This window comes from Panthera leo (assembly GCF_018350215.1).
Source record: "Panthera leo isolate Ple1 chromosome F3 unlocalized genomic scaffold, P.leo_Ple1_pat1.1 chrF3_random_Un_scaffold_30, whole genome shotgun sequence".
Lineage (NCBI taxonomy): Eukaryota > Metazoa > Chordata > Mammalia > Carnivora > Felidae > Panthera > Panthera leo.
The window spans coordinates 226,057-245,771 of NW_024962231.1; the positions used below are offsets into that span (position 1 = coordinate 226,057).

Sequence of the window (19,715 nt, forward strand, 5' to 3'; positions counted from 1 at the left end):
TCTCGTAACGGTCTCTGTCTCGTTTAGGAATCAGAGTAATACTGGCTTCATAGAATGAGTCTGGAAGTTTTCCTTCCCTTTCTATTTTTTGGAATAGCTTGAGAAGGATAGGTGTTATCTCTGCTTTAAACATCTGGTAGAACTCCCCTGGGAAGCCACCGGGTCCTGGACTCTTCTTTGTTGGGAGATTTTTGACAACTGATTCAATTTCTTCGCTGGTTATGGGTCTGTTCAAGCTTTCTATTTCCTCCTGATTGAGTTTTGGAAGTGTGTGGGTGTTTAGGAATTTGTCCATTTCTTCCCAGTTGTCCAGTTTGTTCGCATATAATTTTACATAGTGTTCCCTGATAATTACAATGCACCCAATTTACATGAATCAACACGTCAACAAATCGTCATACATGATTTTTGAACAAACAGTACTAAAGTAGCTCATGTTCTGTTTAACTAAAGTTATGGTGCTTTCAACAAAGAAATAGCTAACATGAGAAAGAAGATTCCAGTTTCAATCTGAAGGAAGGTTATTTGTGACAAGTACCATGAAACAATGATTTTATCACATCACTATCTTAAAGAGTACCATTTTTCAGAAGTTACAAAGCACCAATACTCATGTAGAATAAGATCTTGAAAAGATGTAAACTTAAGGCAAAAGGTCTCCATTTTTTGAAAATTAATTATCTGAGTGATTTGAATTTTTCTTTCAATAAATTAAAAGATCTTTCAACATGAAGGAAATATATACTATGTTCTGACACCTCAACTAATTCTGCAGACATTCAGCTCAGCTGAAAGCTTCTGTAGGACTACTTTCAAGACCAAAAAGTGGAAACCAACAATCAAAAGCCCTTTCTATACTCACAGACAAGGACTCTGGATATGGGATCTAATGAATACGAAGAAAATTTAAGTATCAAAATAAAATACTTTTTAGAAAACAGAAAGGACTGGCAATATACAAGTTAGGAACAAAAGCATGTATATGTTTACCCCCACTCCCCAAATTGTTTAAATATGCACTTGAATCCTATCAGCTAAAGTAACAAAGAAGTTCTTTTTGGTGTGTGCGTGTGTGTGTGTGTGTGTGTGTGTGTGTGTGTGTGTGTGTGTGTAGTACTAGGTGGAAGATAAAACCACAATTCCGTTTAAGCAGTCAAGTTCTGTAATTCTAATTTGATCAAATGAGTCTGTTTATTACGTGTTCATAATAAGAAAGTTCTACATTAATTTGTACATTATATGATTTATTTTCTTCTTTTTCCTCGAAATCTATGATTAAAGGATAGCTTTAAATTATTTTGAAACTCACAGAGCACAAATTATGTCAAATGGCTTTGTAGGAAAAAACAGCCCCTCTGAAAATAAGAGGTCTAAGTAATTATGTGCAAATAAACTTCAAAATAAGGTAGCTGCCCCCCATAGGCCCTAGAACCCCTGCCCAAGCCATCCTTCTTCCTATGCCTGATGCTTCTCTCTCCTCCTCTGAGCTAGTCTGCATGCCCCCGGGGGCAGTAGTTCTCAACCTTTAGAATCGCCTGGAGGTCTAATTAAAACAGACTGATGGTGGGGCCCTGGGTGGCTCAGTGGGTTAAGCGTCCTACTTCAGCTCAGGTCATGATCTCCCGGTTTGTGAGTTCAAGCCCCGCTTCGGGCTCTGTGCTGACAGCTCGGAGCCTGGAGCCTGCTTCGGATTCTGTGTCCCCCTCTCTCTGCCCCTCCGCACTCACGCTCTGTCTCTCAAAAATAAACATTAAAAAGAAACCCCAGGTTGTTGGGGTATTTACAGGGCCAGCCAAAATGAACCTCATGTGGAGCCTGGTGTTCAAAGCCCGCGTGACCCTGAGCAAGTGGCTTGACCTCTCTGGGCCTCTACAAACAGGCGGCAGTGAGGAGTCAGCGAGATGTCACGTGGAAAGGCCTGTACACCCACAAGGGGATGCAGTGAAGGTCAGACCCCTTCCTCCCCGGCACCAGAGCATTGGAATGTGTGTGCCTTACTCTGACCAACTTTTATAAAGTCTGTGATCACTGATTTGCATCCGCTGATCACAGGGCCAGTGCAATGGCCAGGGTGGCTACGTCTCCCCTGCAGTCGGCTTTCACGGGTACACCAAAGTTTATCACAAACCCCAACACCTGTGTCTCACCTCCGGCCCGCCACGGGACATCGCCAACAGCTTCCCGCCACGCGGTAGTACAGGCTCTGTGCCCTGCCTTCCCCTCACCGCTGCCTCCTGCCCAAGCCCAGTGCTCCCCCTGTGGTCCTGCAAGCACGACACGCTCCCTCCTCAAGACTGCAGGGAACAAAGCTCTCCTTCCAGTGGCACGGAGGGTCTAGTGGACTCAGCCACCCCCATACATCAAATCCAAGTACAACTGACACACATCTTCACGGGGGAGAAGAGCCTCACCCACACCCTACCTGTTGGTCGCAAAGCTGAGGACCGAATTGTGAGCATGGAAGCTATCTCCGGAGTTGTCGTGGAAGTGGATGGTGAAGGTCACGGTCATTCCCAAAGGCAGGGCTGCCAGAGCCTCCTTGTTCTCGGTGTGTAGGGTGGGGCTCATGGAGAGCCTCAGGTAAGACACAGGAGATACCTGGGGACAGTGAGCAGGTGTGGTGATGACTGCCCTGGGGACCAGCCTCCCAGGGAGGAGTCACTTGCCCCCAGTGGGGCCCGCCTCGGGAAGGATCGGGAGGCTGATCGACTCAGGGGTCATGGAAAGAGAAAAGGCCTTGGTCCGCTAAGCGTCCCAACCTAGCGACAAGAATCCCACCTTCCCACACAGTGGGCTGGCCTCACTAGAAGAAAACCCCCCAATCTACAAGAGTCAAAACCCATGACTTTGAAAAATGAGATCGTTATTCACATTGGCAAAAATTCCCCCTGGGCTTTCGATGTTCGGTTTCCTTCGAAAACCTGGCTCTCTGGGTGTTTAAAGTGGAAGTAATGCCCACTTGGACGGCAGAGGAAGTATTAACCAGGAGCCACGACGTGCTGACAGGTGCTCCAGGGAAAGAATCCCAGAGCCCAGAAACCCAAGCTCCAGGGAGAGCAGCCCTGGCCCTCCAACTCCGGGTAAAATCTATCCTGGCCAGAAAGTTAGCTCCTCTCAGAAGACCCAATTTCTTGGATAAAGATCGGCGGGTGCAGCGACCTCTACTCAGCTGGTCCTCAGTACATACTTGCTGAGGTAGGATGAGCAGGAAGCTGCTTTCACCGACTCAAAAACCAGGCTGAAGGTTCCCTGCCAGGCATTAATTACGGAAACAAAAAGACATTAATTCAGGAAACAGATCTGTGACCACGGCAAAATCTCGAACGTGAAGTCATGTATCTTGTCTGTCACCCAGGATTCAGAAAGTGGCTATGATGAGATAGTGGAAGGAAATTCCGGGGACCCGACCCGAGGATGCTCGAGGAGGAGAAAGTCCCCGTCACCACGGAGCACGGAGGGCAGAGGGACATGGGAAGCGCCGTGATGCGGCCGGATGACCAGACCCTGACTCTCCACCACTGAAGTGACTCACTGAGCGAGTCATTTCCATGGTGAGTCCCAGTGTCCTTGCCTGTAAAATGGGTCACTGAACTGCACATGCTGCCACATGTATAATGCAACCATTTCTGTGTCGGGTGCCCAGCACATGCAGTCAATGTGCATAGGCACCTATCACGTTCCAGGTGCCGGCTGCCCAGTCAGGACACGGGTGCTGGTCCCAGCAAATCACGGGCCTCGCTGGGCCTCAGTTTCCCCATCTATGAGATGAGGCCACTGAAATCCATCTCCAAGGATCTTCCGCTCTGACATCTAGAAGATGCTAGAACTTTTCAGCTAGGACCTCTGCTCCCAAGTTATTCTTCAATAAATTCTTACCTACAATTTCTCAGCTGGAAGGTGATAGATCTATTTTATACCTGCGAGGGGAGATTTTTTTTTTTACCTTGACACGATTGCTTTTATTACTCCAAAAAGCGGGAAAGCATGAACCTACCTTTACAGCAAAGAGGATGGTCTGGTTGGCCCCAAAAGGCTCTTGGGCAGTCACTTGGATTGTGGACATCCCAATCACGGACCCTGACGTCAGGCAGCCTTTCTCGTCAACATGCACGACAGGAACCTTCTCCGGCCCGTCCAGGACGCGGTAGCTCAGAGATGCTGCTCTGTCCCTTTGGAAAAAAAGCAGACTCGGTTTTTCAGAGTGTGGGAGCGGGTCACAGCAAGGGGCCCGAAATCCCTGCCCTGAGGTCCAGCCATCTGGGCTTCCCGATGGCTCCTGGGAGAAGGAAAAGGCCTGATCTTAGCCCCACTGTGCATTAGGACCTGGGTGCTCAGCTCAACTTCAGCCTCATCAGTCACCCACGGGAAACTTAATTTGCAAAACCGATGGTTCCAAAGAGGGCGCTGCTTCTGGGAGAAGAGGCTGAGGCCTGAGCTCCTCTCATCAGCTGCATGGGACATATGCTGTCAAAGATCGTTTCTGGGGCAAACTTCCCCATTTGCTGCCATAAGACAGCCTGGCACAGTGAAAGACCATCGCCAGGCAGAAGCTGAGTGCAGTCCCAATGCCCCGCAAACAGCTGCATGCCTCCTCTCTTGGCCTCCGTCTCCCCAGCTGTGAAAGGGAAGCAATGGTGTTGCCCTGTCCTGTTTCCAAGGGCAGGGAACGGGATGAAAATGGGCTGCTGGCTCAGAAAGTGGTTTGGGCTGGGTGGGAGACACATCTCAGTGTTTCATACTCTCTTTTAGGCTTACTACAGAACAAAGAAACAGCAGGGAGCAAAGGTGTTCAGCCCCCAGGGCCTGTCCCCCTCCCCGTGCTCTTTGCATGCAGGCCGACAGACCCTCCTCAGATGACCTTAAAGTAAATGTTACTGCTTCTGCTTCAACTTTCTCCCCCATCAGTAACCCCTTGCTGGGAACCTGCAGAATTCCTCTTCATCCTTTAATAGCTCAAGCCTCACTATCTCGGACAGGCCTCCCCTAAATCCTTGCACAGAAGGCCCTTCTTTGGGCCTTGGCTTAACCGTTATACCTTGTTTCGTTGTCCCCTTCTCGTGCCGTACTTCTCGCTTCCCCACCAGCACGTCATGCACCTGTTCCAAGAGCCTAGCACACAGCCTGGCATCTAGACACATGCACGAATGACCACCACATGTGTGCGCTCCACGGAACACGCGAGCACTCCTGTGGTCCTTACAGCCCCTCCCCCACCGTGCAGCTGTAGGTCACGTGCAAGTCATTGCCACCAAAGGCGCCCCATTTGAATGCAAGGTGGGAATGACATTGGCAGACGTGTTTTACACCTGTGCCTTGTAGACAACGATGTGCATCCCCATCGAGTGGGGGTCTTGTTACGTGCAGGTCTGGGGTGGGGCCCGGGGTCTGCATTTTAACCGGCTCCCAGGTGATGCCCATGCTGCTGGGTCAGGAATTATTCACACTGAACAGCAAGCCTTGAAGACAAAGGGGCATTTGAAAATTTAACTCTTCCAAGGTAGCACTTCTTTCCCTTTAAGGTAGCGGGTTTGAGCAGTGGGCATTCAAACCTTTCGAGGCTACGGGGAAGATAAGAAGGACCCTTGGGAACACGTGATGCGGAACAGCAGAAGACGACATCCATGGCGGAGGGAGGGGGAAATGCAGAAGCCGCACCCACTTCAAGCCCAGGAAGATGCCGTTCGCTTGAAGCACCCGCGGCTCCTGACAACTTTGACAAATGAGCCGTCGGGTGCCGAGCGCAGCGTCTCAGCCCAGCTGCAAACAAGCGCTGAGTCACGTACCTGTTTGTCTGAAGCTTTATAAACGAGTTGGGCGACATTAATATTTGCTCTGCTTCTGTTTCAGGGCTCAGCAGCAGCAGCTTTTCCAATACCTAGAATGGAGGGAGTTTTGTTTCCTGTCATGCGACTGGAGTCACGGCCAGGCACCAGCTCCCCTCCAGGGAGGGAGACGAACGGGGTGGAGACAGGAGGATCACTGTTGCCAGCACCTGTCAGGTGGCTGGGGATGGGACGGGGAGGGCTGACTTTTAAGAGAGGCCCCGACGGCATCTGCTTCACGGAGCCAGGAAGCACGGGCCCCTCCCCAGATTCCCGGTGGTGGGGACATCTCTCTGGGTACGGAAGGCAGCGTAGAGAGTTACAGGACCCAGGGTCTTGCTCAGCTGCTCCTCAATGTGACCATCTCAGAATAACCCCCATCTCACTCCCTCCTGCCACGGTCCTGCGGGATCCACACAGTGTGGGTACGGGGCATGTTGGCGAACCAGGGCAGATGATAAACCTGGTAATGTCCGAGTGAATCTGATCATCGCTCCCCAGGAGCCCCGGGGCCCTCGACGGCTCCCCAGCCCATGGTTGCTGCACTTATGGTAACTCCAGACCCCTCCCTACATGCACCCTAACTGCCCACCACCCTTCCAAGTCCCTTTCTCTAGGAACCCTTGGAAGGACCTTCCTTGGCATCCGGGTCTGGATGCTGAGCACAGCTCTGAGCTCCACACTGGCTTCCAATCTGATCAGACTGGCTGGATCCCAGGGGCTCGGTTTTCCAAGAAAACTCCCTCCCTCCCAGCACTGCTATGTTCTGATCGTATATGTAAGTCTAGATTTCTTCATCTGTAAAATGGGTCTAAAACTAATAATCTTGCCATGTCTGTCTCAAAGAGCCGCAGGATTCCAGTAGCAATGTGCGTGGCAACACTTCCGAAATGGTGAATGATAAATGACCTTTGGAGCTAGATGGGGTTCTGGCATCAGGGGAGTCCTTCCACTAGGCAGGTGGCACCCAGAGTGGAGCAGCCTGATTTTGACTCGGATGCATGCACTGCACAGGAAGTACATGCAAAAATGTCTCCTCCTAACTCCTATTTGTCTTAAATGCATATTCTTTATTGTCCCTCTTTATTTTATTTTTTTTAATGTTTATTTTTCAGGGAAAGACAGAGAGGGACAAAGCATGAGCAGGGGAGGGGCAGAGAGAGAGGGGGACAGAATCCGAAGCAGGCTCCAGGCTCCGAGCTGTCGGCACAGAGCCCGACACAGGGCTCGAACTCACGAACTGCAAGATCACGACCTGAGCCGAAGTCAGATGCTTAAGTGACTGAGCCACCCAGGCGCCCCTATTGTCCCTCTTTAGAGGTAAATTAAGGTGCAAGAGAGATATTACTTTCCTGTTAACTCAAGTTTAAGAAAAGGAATAATGCAAGCACCAGGGTCAATGGCAACTGACAGGTGGTCTCACCATCGGGGAGAAGCGGGGGGCAATGGGGCCAGGAGGGGCTGCTTCCCATCTCCTGCTGATTTGGGCACATGTGGAAAAATGCCATGTATCTTCAGGACAAGCTGCCTATTGGATTTTTATACATCTTCCTCTTTTTCAATGTTCGCAACAAATAAAAATGGTTTCAGAGCACAGAATGAGCCAAATCAAATACATCTGTGGGCTGGATCCAGCATCGCTAAGTCTCTGACATACCCAAACCTCCAACTGCTATCAGCTAGGGAAACTGAGGCACAAAGATGCTCAGTGACTCATGCAAGGTCACAGAATTCGAAGGCTGCAAAGCCCCGTCTTTATCCAATGAGGAGGTGCCAGACATGCTTTCATTTTTAACTGGGAAGAACATATATTTGCACGTGTCTGTGTTTGTATTTATCTGTGTATACATACGTGTCTGTGTCTCTGCATGCGTATGTATGTTACGTGTCTCTGTGTGTTTGTGTGTGTGTGTGTGTGTGTGCATGCACATATGTGCAGCCCGAGGTGAGGGGGGTTGGTAAATGACAGTTTCTTTCTTTGAAAATCTTTACCCCTGACTAGGTAGGCGCCTAGGTTAGAAAATGCTTTATTTCTTTTTGAAGAGGGGACCTGATCTGTTTCTTTTCTCACGTTCAGGAGCTGCTTTCAATTTTTTCTTGCAATTTTTTTTAACGTTTATTTTTGAGAGAGAGAGAGAGAGACAGAGCATGAGTGGGAGAGGGGCAGACAGAGCGGGAGACACAGAATACGAAGCAGGCTCCAGGCTCTGGGCTGTTAGCTCAGAGCCTGACGCAGGGCTTGAACCCACAAACCGTGAGATCATGACCTGAGCTGAAGTCGGACGCTTAACTGACTGAGCCACCCAAGTACCCCCAATTTTTCTTTGCCATTTAAGGTATCCCAGAAGTTATTGGGTCCCAGAGCCTTAGTTTCACTGAGGGGCTCCGATAGTCAGGGGAGGGAGGAGGGCAGACTGGAGAGAGAGATGCAGGCACTGAGGCCTGGGTGGGAGAAAAACTGCTGAGCTCCTGGTCCTGACTCAGTGGGGCTCCTCTGGGGGCTTGGAGCAGGCCCCCTCCCTCTCTGAGGCTCGGTTTCCATCTGTGAATCGATGGGTCACACCGTCTCCCAGGCCGTACACACAGCACAGCCCTCCAGGCCTTTCAGGACCCACCACCCACTCACTGCAACCTGGGGGCACACTCTGACCCCTCCCCCCTAAGGCCTCAGGCTCATCATCAAGCAGCAACGCCCACAGCGCCTGCCCCACAGGCTTCGGGAGGCACTTCACGGGTGAGGCAACACTGGGGACTGGGGAATGGCAAGTCCGCCTCTGGTAAGTGGTCTGTGAGTGTTTGCGAAATAAACACAGACAATTCAATTAATGCCCCACTCAGACAGTTCTCTGGCTTCTTTCTACCATGAAGGTGCCTCAGACTCCCAGCTCAGGATTACCCGCTCTTTAGGGAATACATCAAGCTATTTCGGACCTCCTGGACTGCCAGCCACCCGCCCCCACCCTATGCCCTCAGGCAGCCCCATCTGCGGGCTCCCCTGCAGCCCGAGAACTCCTCAGGTGTGGGGTGGCAGAAGAGCTGATGTGCCCCCGAATGGTCCCCGGGGGGAGAGGCTGCTGGGTTGGCACCTCCTCTCCCTCTGACGGCGGCTTCTGCCCACCTGTCCTTCACCTGGATTTGGATCTCGTCAGTGAGCTCTCTGGCGAGGCCGTGCAGCTGTCCAGCAGCGGGGTCCAGAGCCTTGACCACCACCCTCAGCCCGGTCCGGCCTTTCACCCGGCCGTGCACGTTCATGGCAAAGTTGTACTGTGACGGGAGCCGGAGCGAAGCCTGGGATGGACACCAAATAGGTTCTCAGGGAGGGCCAGGGGCTCCAGTCCCCCCGACATCCACCTGCCTGTTCTCAAAGGCCGTCGCCTCACCGCTCCAGCCAGGGCCCGCTAACCTGTCACGGGTGCGGGAGGCAGAGTTTCACGAGGTTCACGGGTGCATGTGGGGGATGTTGGCCCAACCCAGGCGGGCAGAGCTTCTCAGAGCCCTTAGCATGTGGGGTGGGTGATGAACCGAGAGGTATTTGCTAGACCTGGCAGTTTTCCGCGAAGGGACCCTCTAGTCTGGGATGTCCGTGTTATGGGAACAGTCTGAGGAAGCCCCTGGCACTGGAGACAGGACCCTCCCCCCCATGCACAGACAAGGCAAGAAGAAACCTCTCAAAACCACCCCACACTCGAGTCCTGTATGACCCAGGGAGGGCAGACTAGAGTCACCAGGGCTGGAACCTGGTCCCATTGTCCCATTTCCCCACTGGCTCCCTGGGCCACACAGGCATGTCCCTTCCGTATGGGCTCGTCAACACAACGAGGGGGTTATAACTACTCGTCCAGCTCTGAGGTCTGAGGAGAGGCCAGGGTCCCTCTAAGAAGGGCTAAGGGGAGGGGGGTGGGGGTGGTTGCCCTCTGGGGTAAATCTGGAAAAAGCCCCAGGGCTGTGAGGCATGGCCTCAGAAAGAAGGTCAGAAGTACAGAGTAGGGGCCCTGACCAAGACCCTGTGACGGCCTGGAACTTTTGTGACTTCCCCACAAGGCTGCCTTCTGAAGCGGGTTACCCGCGACGCCCCTCTCTGGCACTTAGCAAGAATGTGCTTAAAGGGGAAAGGGTTGCAGGCAGTCCGGGACCGGGAAGGAGGGAGAGCTAGGAGCCCATATTCCTGGTCACGAGAGGACTGGGAACGGAGGCAGGTCACTGGGGGTGGGGGGTGGACAGTGCGGTGGCAGGATCTGGGAGAAGGTGTCCCAACGAGCCCTGAGAGAGAGCAGGACAGGGCCAGGACCAGCCTGGGAGGGAGGGGGCAGAGCTCACGTGCAGAAACGTGGGGAGAACCCTCCCAGCTCCAGACGCCGGTGCATGCAGGGGGCAGGGGACCCTGGGGGGGGGGTTACCTCCTGGTGCCGCCCCCGGATGTCCAGGATGTCCCGCTTGGTGACAGACCAGTGGAAGGTCAGGCCCGGCACGGCATTGCCAAAGGAGAAAGGGTTCTGGCTGTTGGTGATCCCAGTGATGTAAACAGGCATCTGCAGGAGAGAAGCCAGGCCCGTGACCAGCAGAGTCCCACCGCCAAGAGTGCCCCCCCCCCCAAGCCCTGGGCACCTCCAGCAGCCCGGGCGCTATCCTGTCTCCTTTGTGCAATGGGGGCCCTTCTTCCCTAACCAGAGAAGGGCCTGGCACAGGGGCGAGAAGCTCTGGTGAAATAGCAAATGAGCAAACAAGAGACAGAGCCAGCCCCTCCGCACGCGGTCCTTCTTGAGCTGTGCACGGCGTCTCACCTTGGCTGACAGACCCCCTTGGTGACGTGGCCCCCTACAGCTCCAGGGGGCCTGCAGGCCCCCGGGCAGCCCAGCCCAGGCCACCCTGCCATCCGTGCCTCTGTTCCTCTCTCAATCTAGCAGGGGCTCCCTGCTCACGTGGAATGGGCACAGGTGGGGTTCACGGGCTCCCTCAACCCGTGCTTCCTGAGTGCCCACCAGGGGAGGCAATACCGCTAACGGGAAGAACGGACTCCATGCCAGGCCGCCTGGGTCAACTTCCAGTTCTGGCACTTACTAGCCATGCGACCTTGGGCAGAGGCCATAAGCCTTCTAGGCTTTCATTTCCCCACCCGTAACATACAGACTGACACCAGGAGCCACCTCACAGCTTGTTGATGAGTGTCAAATGAGTCACCACACAGAAAGCCCTGAGGTCCTGCTATCCAAGTGTTGGCTCCTGTTCCCTGCCAGGTGCTATTCCAGGTGTGGAAGGGTGACAGACTCGGGGGAGGGAGACACAGGCATCACTCAATAACTGTGCTGAGGGAGGGGGACCCAGAACTGGAGAGGGGTAAATGCTATGCCCACGAGGGCTTTGCACCGGGAGCGAGAACACACAGAATGCCTGCGAGGCCTAGAGCAGGAAACGGTAGGGCTCCGTCCTAAAGCTCAGTCTGACCCCAGAGATAAGCAGGGGTTGAGCAGGAGAGGAAACAGCGACCTAGCAGCAACTTCCACTCCCCACAAGCTCAGCCTGAACCAGAACTCGGAGCCTGAGACCCGCCAGGGGGCTGCTCAGACAGCGACACCGGCAGCAGGTGCTGGAGGGGTCCCCGTCTCACCTGGGTTCCCGTCCTCATCCGAGTGATGGGGGCACGGATCCTCACCACCTGGAGAAGCAGCACCTCCACCTCCACGAGGTCCTAGGGAAAGGGCTTTGGGCTCAGGCTGGCTGGGGCAGGGGGGTACTATCAGCCAACAACAGGTGTTTCACCAAGGGACCCCTCCAAACAGGGAGGCTCTTGCCAAGGCCAGCTTGGGAGCTGCATGGCTGGAAGGTGCTCACGGATGTCCAGCACCACCCTCCTCTTCCCAAGGCAGCCTGGTTTTGTGGGTGGCTCACCCCACACAGATCTGGCCACTGTTCCTCCCGTTCCCCAGGGGCTCCCAGCCTTGTCCTCTGAGCCTGCAGACCTATTAGATGGAGTTGTTCCGGGTCAGCACCAGAGAGACTAGGGGGCAGTGACCGGACACTGTTCTTCTCTAGGTTGGGTGGCCCTCACAAGACAGGAGTCCAGATGCTCCCGACCCTAAATCTAATGTGTTACTCTCCGTCAATGATCAGGGTGTTGGGACAAATGCGGGATACAGATAGAGTCTCGTTAGAGCAGACTGTATATTCTCCTTCATTCTGAAGTCTATACTCTTGTTAATCTGGTCAAAGATTAACCTTATCAGGCTTCTTTATAGTGCTATTGACTCTGTTGAACCCAGGCTACTAAAACCCTTAAGCCTTTTTTATATACTGAGCCCACCCTGTGTCTTGTGATCCGGGCTAATGCCTGGCATATAGTAGGTACTCAATAAACATCCATTCTCTTCCTTCTCTTCCTTGCCTTTGTCCCTTTCACTGCCCAGTCTCCTTCTGCCAGTCCTGGCCCACGCTTTGGCCATGGGTGCTGATTCTATGATCTGGTTTAGACAGATGAACTGGGAGCTTCTGAGCAGAACCCCCTACACTTTGTGGACACATGGGCCTCAGGCTGAACCACTGCCTGCCTGGGCTCTAGGAGATGGATTTCAGATGGAACTGCTGGCAAAGTCACTCCACCTGCCCAGGGGTGCCAGACCCTCCCCCAGTTCCTCTCCCACCCCACCCGATGAGAGACACACGGAGAGAGGTGGCCCAGCGAGGTCAGACCACAAAGAGAAGTGGGATGCCTGGGTGGCTCAGTCAATTGAGCGTCCGACTCTTGGTTTCGGCTCGGGTCATGATCTCACGGTTGATGGGTTCAAGCCCCACATTGGGCTCCATACAGACAGTGGGGAGCCTGTCCTTCATCTGGTCCTTCATCTTCTCCTGCAAGACGTCTATCTGAATCCTGCTGTATGCCACAGGGCAGATTTCACATTCCCGACACTTTGTCTTTATAAAAATCAATTGGTACAATCAGGGCATCTACCTCCATGATGCAAAAGGACTTTGTGGCTTAACCGGTTACTTGCAGAGACACTGAAACTCGGGCAAACAGGAGTAAATCAATGAACTCAATGTCAGATCAAAGTCAGCCGCAGGGAAGAAGGGCACATCTCCAGGGCAGTGCACAGAGCCAGCTCCCTTGGGTGCCCTGTGTTCAGATGCTATGAGCTCATGGGAGCTCATGGACTCCTTCCAGGGGGCCCTGCATGCTGGACAAGGAGCAGGGTGACAGGGTTCTGAAAAGGCTGTCCACAGTCACGTTACACAAAACAATGCTCTTCTTAGAGCCCAGATTTCTGGCACGGTCATGTCCACGCTGCAGTCTCCCCTGAGACACTTCCACAGGGCACCGTCAGGGAGAATCCGAGCACTCTGAGCCCTGCTCAGGAGGTGGAAACCATCTCTTGTCTCCCTTCCGGACCCCGGTGAGGTCTCTACCCCCTGGGAAACAAGGGAAACTATCGGGCTTAGAAACCGACTTTCACCCGCCTAGTGTCAGTGCCACTAATGAGGGGCAGGAAGACCCTCCTGGGGGGAGGACTCCCCTAGCTCGGCCTTCCATTGTCTCCGCTGATCCAGAAAAGCGCTTAGCAAAAGTCCCCGAGTCCAGCCGAGAGGCTTAGGGGATAACTTAAGTTCATTGCTGCGTGATTCAGGGTCTCCTTTTCTCCTGGAAATAGAACTCTGCGTCTGAAACCTACTGATGTCCGATCGTCCACGTGCTTAGAGCAGCCTGGCTACGCACGCCCCTGAAAACACACACTGCAATCCACGAAGCGTGTCGGAACTAACAGGAACCCCTTTTCCATCAGAATGTCCCCAAGCCCTGGCCCACTAGCTGTGCCTCAGGACCGTCGTCTGGAAACAGGGTAGCCGTAGACACCCTGGGGCAGGGGTGCTGAGAGAACTAGAGGGCTGCAGGCTGCGTGACCATCATGCACTGGAATGTCCCCAGGGCAGGGACGGGGTTGAAGACCAGGCTCTGTCCCTTAAGGAGCAGCTGGGGAGGGGCGCCTGGGTGGCTCAGTCAGTTAAGCGTCCGACTTCAGCTCAGGTTATGGTCTCATGATTTGTGAGTTCAAATCCCATGTTGGGCTCTATGCTGTCAGCACAGAGCCTGCTTTGGATCCTCTCTCTCTGTCTCTCTCTCTCTCTCTCCCCCTCCACCACTTATGTGCTCTCTCTCTCAAAAACAAACATGAAAAAAAAAAAAGAGCACTTGGGGAGACTCAGTCGGGAGAATTCTGAGCGATCTTGGGGGCCCCCAAGTTGGCTAGGCTGGCCCTGGTGGGTGGTCAGGTGGCAGACAGGGGCTGTGGACTCAGAGGGCAGAAGCAGGACCCTCAGAGAGGGGTGGTCCTCATGAGCAGAGCCAGAACCCAGTTAACAGACTTCCTCCCCATCCCAGCTGACCAGCACCCCAGCTCTTGAGGGGCGCAGTGCACCCCAGCACTTAGAGGGCTCATGCCCAGGGAGGCTTCGGAAGCACCCACGTCCAGTGGAGCCCACGCTCATTACCTGAGACACGATGACAAGCTTGCCGGTCTCAGCATCCACGGCCTGCACGACCCCAGACACGGTGCCATTGCCGACGGCCAGCCCCCGCACCAGCCCGGCACTGTTTACCACGGCAACGGTCTCATTGCTGATAGAGAAGAGGATGGTGGACTGGGGCTGGGGGCCACCCTCCGAGGTGATCTGGCGTAGGGAGAAATAGCAGTGCCCATCAGCCCCCGCCTCATCCTCAGAGCTCAGGGCCCGGAGCGCCCCATCTTAGCCCTCTGGCGCCCAGGAGGGCAGGCCAGCCTGGAGCTAGGCAGGGGCCACGGGTGGGGGTGGGCGAGCACGCGGCCTTTGGTTCCTACCTGCATCATAGCCCCGATGATCAGCGTCACCTTCCTGGGTATCAACCTAAACGGGGGAAAGACCTGCGTGTGGAGACACAAGAGAGAAGGGGGCCATCGTGTTCCAAGCTCGCGCAGCTGGGCAGAATTCACCCCTGAATATTTTCAGGGAGGCACGGTGCCTGGACATCCCTCCTCTGTTAGAAGGGACTGGCGAGGGCCTGGGGTCCTGACCAGCTCTGGGGGGGGGGGGGGGGGGCTGAGCGCCCCCCCCCCCAGGATTTCAGCCCGCCCATGGGCCTGAGGATCTGTGGTTCTCAGGGGCATGTTCTGTTGTTTACAACGATGCTTCATTTCACCAGATGTGAAACCCCATGAAAAGAAAGACAATTTTATTCATGTGAGACCCCTGCGTAGAGCAGTGGTTCTCACGGCACCGTCCCCTGACCAGCAGCACCAGGGTCACCGGGCAATCGTTAGAAATACACATTCTCCAGCCCACCCCGGTCTATGAAACCAGAATGAGGCAGGGCGGTGGGGTGGGGGGGGCGGGGGGGGGAGTCCTGAAATCTATATGTTAACAAGTCCTCCAGGGGATTCCGATGCACGTCAAGGTTTACATTCCAGTGCCTTCAAGATGTTCCATTTCACTGAACTTCTCCAATTTCTACTGATAAATTGCCTGAGAATAGTGCTCTACTTCGATGCCCTCAAAACTTCTCAGATGAAGAAAGAGGGGTGTGGGGGGTCAAGGACAAGGATGTCCTGGTCTCTGCAGCACAAAGAAGCCCAACACCATTGTCCTGCACCCCCCGCAGTGCCCGCCCGGCAGGAGCACAGAAGAGCCTGTGCAGTGAACGAGTGTGGCGGCGGTCGGTAGGCCGAGGGGCTGCTTTGTGCATCAGGATTAGTCTCCTAATCCTTTGGAGACTTTGGGGATCCTTAAATGCAAAAATGACGCTCTCCGCTCTTAAAGAATTAAGAATCTAGTTAGAGTGAAAAGACACAGCCAGAATGGCATACAGTAGGAGTTCCATAAGTGCTCACTGACTGAACAGCTCACATCTGGCACCATATAATACGTACAGTAAGAACTTTAAGATACCAAGAGTCAGAAATGCTTAGTGAAGAAGTAGAACTCTGATCAGCAAATGACCAGTGGAAGTAAAACCACAAAAGGAACATTTGAGGCGGTGTGAGAGAATATTGGCTTTTCAAGCACTCTAAGCTGCTCGAACATTCCCCTTTTAATTACTAACCATTCTCTCCAGTCAGGAAGATAGGAACCTGACAGCAACCCTCTATAAGCCTGGCTGCAGCTCCTTCAGGTATTTGCAGTAATAAAAATTCCCTGTTTACATTAAAGAAAAGCCTAGACCTATTACGCATTCCTTTTGCAAAAGCACTTGGCATAGCTCAGTTTACTCATTTGCTGATGAGATTCCAAAGCCCTCACACTAGGGAGAAAATTCACCATCAGCAAGGGGTATGCCTGGCCAGTTAGTAACTACACCAGCTAGAGACCGAGAATCCCCAAGTCGGGGCTCACGAGGAGACGACGTCGGGTGGGATTCGCAATTGAGCTTTACCGATGTCAACTGGCAGGAAGAAGTATAACCTCAGAGGTTGCTTGACATCACACACGCGGAGTGACAGAGGTGAGACAACATCATAAGCTCAAAGCAACTTGGCGGGGTGGGGGTGGGGGGGCAGGTGGAGCTGGGTACAGGGACTCAGAAACAGGGCACGAGGAAGATAACTCCCACAGAAACACCGCTCTCCCAGCCTCTGTGAATCAGCAGCGAGGGGCCTTTTAGGGAGTGGCTACTGACCTTGTCAACCACACGGACGTACGGCTCCTGAATGTCCGAGACGTAGACATTGGCCTCGCCGGGGCTTCGCCGCCTTGTAGTGACGTGTTGTATTGTTAAGGCATGTATCTCAACTACATGGTCTGGGGGCTGGGCAAGTGGGGTACGCCACAGAGCTGGTGGGTGAATCCAGAGCGGCGCTTCCTGTCTCTAACCCTGGCTTTGCTGCCTGCAGCTTGTGGTGTTACAGTCATGGGGGGCAGGGGATGTTGACAGTGAATGGTTCAGTGCTTGCAAAGCTAGGATTTCAATATCAAGAACCAGTGGGGGAAATAAAAAGCAGATTTCTGACCCTAATGAGAGAGCCAAAAATGATCACATCATATCCAGGTTAAAATCCTTCAAAAAATGGGGCACCTGAGCGGCTCAGCTGGTTACGTGTCTGACTTCAGCTCAGGTCATGATCTCACGGTTTGTGGGGTTGAGCCCCACGTCAGGCTCTGTGCTGCCAGATCAGAGCCTGGAGCCCGTTTCGGATTCTGTGTCTTCCTCTCTCTCTGCCCCTCCCCTGCTCACACTCTGTCTCTCTCTGTCTCTCTCAAAAAATAAATAAGCACTCAAAATTTTTTTTCTAAATCCTTCAAAGACTGCCCAGAGAGTGAGTCCAAATCCTTAGCCCATCCTGGAAGAACCTGGCATGAGCGGGCCCTTGCCCATGGCTCTAATGTCACTGTAAACCATGATCCCTCACCACTGTCAGGCTCCAGCCACAGTTCTGCTCTGTTCTCCAAAGCCAGCTAGCACCTGCCTGCCTGCCTGCCTGCCTGCAGACCACACAGTCCATCTTAATGATCTGGGGTTCTTCCCCTGCACCCTGTCTTCACCTGCTGGCTCCTGCTCATCCTTCAGGCCCCTGTTCAAGCATCCTTCCTCAGAAAAGTCTTCCCTGACCAGACAGCTAAGAGCTACCTCTGTTCACTTCTCCTAGTGCAGCTTTACTGCATATAATGTGGCCATGATGGAGACCGTGGTCTAGTGTCCATCCTCCCTCAGGCTGTCTTCTCGCCAGCTGTAGCCTCAGGGCTGAGCCTGGCACCCAGCACAGTACCAATAAACATGTACCAATCAGGTCAAGATCCAGGATCACAGCTCTAGGTCACTGCAGTTACGCCAAAGAAACCTGACTTTCCAGCTTGCTTCCTTAGCTTTACTTTTAGCTTTGCTAAAACCTAGAAATTCTAGGGAAAAAAAAAAAAAAAAGTCTGCAAACCCCATGTACCCTCATCTCTTTGGGAAGTGCTGTGATCCAACTCCTTCAATGCACATATGGGGAAACTGAGGCCCACTCAGGACGGGAACCCAGCCTTGGAGGGGCAGCACTGGGGAGAGAACCCAGGTGCCCAAGCTCCCAGCTCAGGGCTCCTTCTGCCACACTCTGCCAGAGCAACCAAAATGGAACTGTGGGCAGGGGAGGAGGGCGGGGCCGGCCGGAAAAGGCCAGAGCTGAGGCAGGCCCCAGCCCCATTAGCAAGCTCGGCCAAGCTGGAAACCCTGCCGGTGTCATTGAGCTCAAGGGCACATCAACCCGGATGAGGCGTGCCTGAGTTATTCCACACGATGACTTAGAGTCGATTAACAAAGATCCCATGGCAGAAATCACACTCGCCTTCCAAAGCGATGCCTGTGCAATTTGAGCCATTGCCACACGAGTCCGGAATGAAATACAGGCCGAGGAGTGGGGTCTGAAACCAGGGGCCTCCAGTTTTGCCGAAGACGATTCATCCTGGCTTATTCTCTTTCCCTCAACGGAAACTCATTTAAAAACTTGAGAGAGAAATGAGAGCTTTCTTTGAAAGCCTAACGCGAGGCTCCGATCTAATCCTCCTGCAGAAGTTATTGCTGTCAGGACCTGGCGTGTCCTTCACAGCGCGAAGAAATTACACGTTGCACTGGCTGCTGAAAGACTCGCACAGGGGAATGCACGGAAAGCTTTCTCATTTTCTTTTTTTCTCTCCTTCAAAAGGACCATTTTGCACATTTTAAACAAAGACGGAAAGTGGCGAGGGGAAATCAATTCGTCTTCCGCTTGATTTCCCAGAGGCTGGAGGTCCGGCCACCTTCCGGGAGACAGACGCAGAGACGCTGCGTGGCCTGGCCGGCCGGCCTGCCTGCTGGCACCCATCAGCTCGCCTCACCCCCCCTGAACAAAGCTCTAAGGGAGAGAGTTCACCAGGCCCCTTGGGAGACGAAGAAGCTGCTCTGGGGGAAGCGGGGGGACCTGCCAGGCAGCTGGAGGCAGAGTGGGGGCCTGCCTCACTGCAAACTCTAGACTGTGCACGTCTGTTTCTGCAGGCATTCCGGGTCCACTTGCTTCTTGACCGACATTGAGGCACGAGTATGAAGGAGAGGAGGAGGAGAAAAATCCAAGCCCAGAGCAAATTCTAATTTCCAAGTGTTGAAGGTGCCACCTGAGAACTTCAGCGAACACTGAGCCCAGAGGAAAGTCCTGTCATCTCTTCAGAGGCGATGAATGCATTACTGCTCATTAAGACACTGTCGGTGGCACCGGAGGCAGCTCGTGAGTGGGCTGGAGCCGTGACGTCTACTGGCCCCCGTCAGGCCCCAAGGGTCTGCCCGCATCATCCCGGTGCCTCGCTTCCCTGGGCCCCCACACACTTCAGACTTGTCCCTTGATAGGTAGCATTCACAGAAGAGTAAGGACGGTATAAATATTTCCACACGTCACAGGAGCCATCAGCTCCCGCTTCCTATTATATAGCGTGCTTGTCAATGTTGTGCGGTGGGTCAGGCCGTGCCACGCAAGCACTGGGGTCTGTGCCCCCGACTGGATGCCATCGAGACCCCGAGGGGGTGACCACGAGCCCATGAAGATCACAGACACCGAGAAGAACCCTGGCTTGGATGCTGGGTGGAAATCCAGCCAGGGACCCCAGCCAGCCCTATGCCTTCCTGCAGGGCCAGGACTGGGACGGGTACCTCTGTCCACGGGTCACACTCAGGGGGAAAGCAGGACACACCCAAGTTCAAACCCTGAGGCTCGCACCTGCTACCCGCCTCATCTTCCTTCCTGACACGCTTCCACAGACGTACAATGTCACCATGATCGGCTATGCATCACGGGACCAAGGAAATGGGCAGAAACACTGTGGCTCATGAGGTGTTCCCCACGGACTCCCAGTGCCTGGACCGGGACCAGGCACATGACAGGCACCGATCTTTGCGAGATGAATGCATTAGTTACAGGTACAAAGTGT

At 53.6% G+C, this 19,715-nt stretch overlaps 2 protein-coding genes across 5 annotated transcripts in view; both read right to left on the bottom strand.

Annotated features, from left to right (window-relative positions):
- The window catches only part of LOC122212801 (nuclear pore membrane glycoprotein 210-like), a 73,303-nt gene extending 61,572 nt beyond the window's left edge, over positions 1-11,731 (bottom strand). For all 4 annotated transcript variants that reach the window (XM_042926764.1, XM_042926762.1, XM_042926765.1 and 1 more), the window contains exons 1-6: positions 11,428-11,731; positions 10,220-10,351; positions 8,952-9,110; positions 5,784-5,875; positions 3,995-4,169; positions 2,423-2,598 (exon numbers count right to left, since the gene is read on the bottom strand). In XM_042926764.1, coding sequence (XP_042782698.1) covers positions 2,423-2,598; positions 3,995-4,169; positions 5,784-5,875; positions 8,952-9,110; positions 10,220-10,351; positions 11,428-11,445 — 752 coding nt within the window. In that variant the 5' untranslated portion in view covers positions 11,446-11,731. The remainder of the gene's footprint in view (positions 1-2,422; positions 2,599-3,994; positions 4,170-5,783; positions 5,876-8,951; positions 9,111-10,219; positions 10,352-11,427) is intronic.
- Positions 11,732-14,013: 2,282 nt separating this feature from the next.
- LOC122212803 (nuclear pore membrane glycoprotein 210-like) lies at positions 14,014-14,831 on the bottom strand. Its single transcript, XM_042926767.1, has 2 exons — positions 14,651-14,831; positions 14,014-14,483 (listed from the first exon to the last, which is right to left on the bottom strand). Exons 1-2 carry the CDS (start codon positions 14,657-14,659, stop codon positions 14,169-14,171), a joined length of 324 nt encoding a protein of 107 aa, XP_042782701.1. The 5' UTR covers positions 14,660-14,831; the 3' UTR covers positions 14,014-14,168.
- Positions 14,832-19,715: the final 4,884 nt, after the last annotated feature.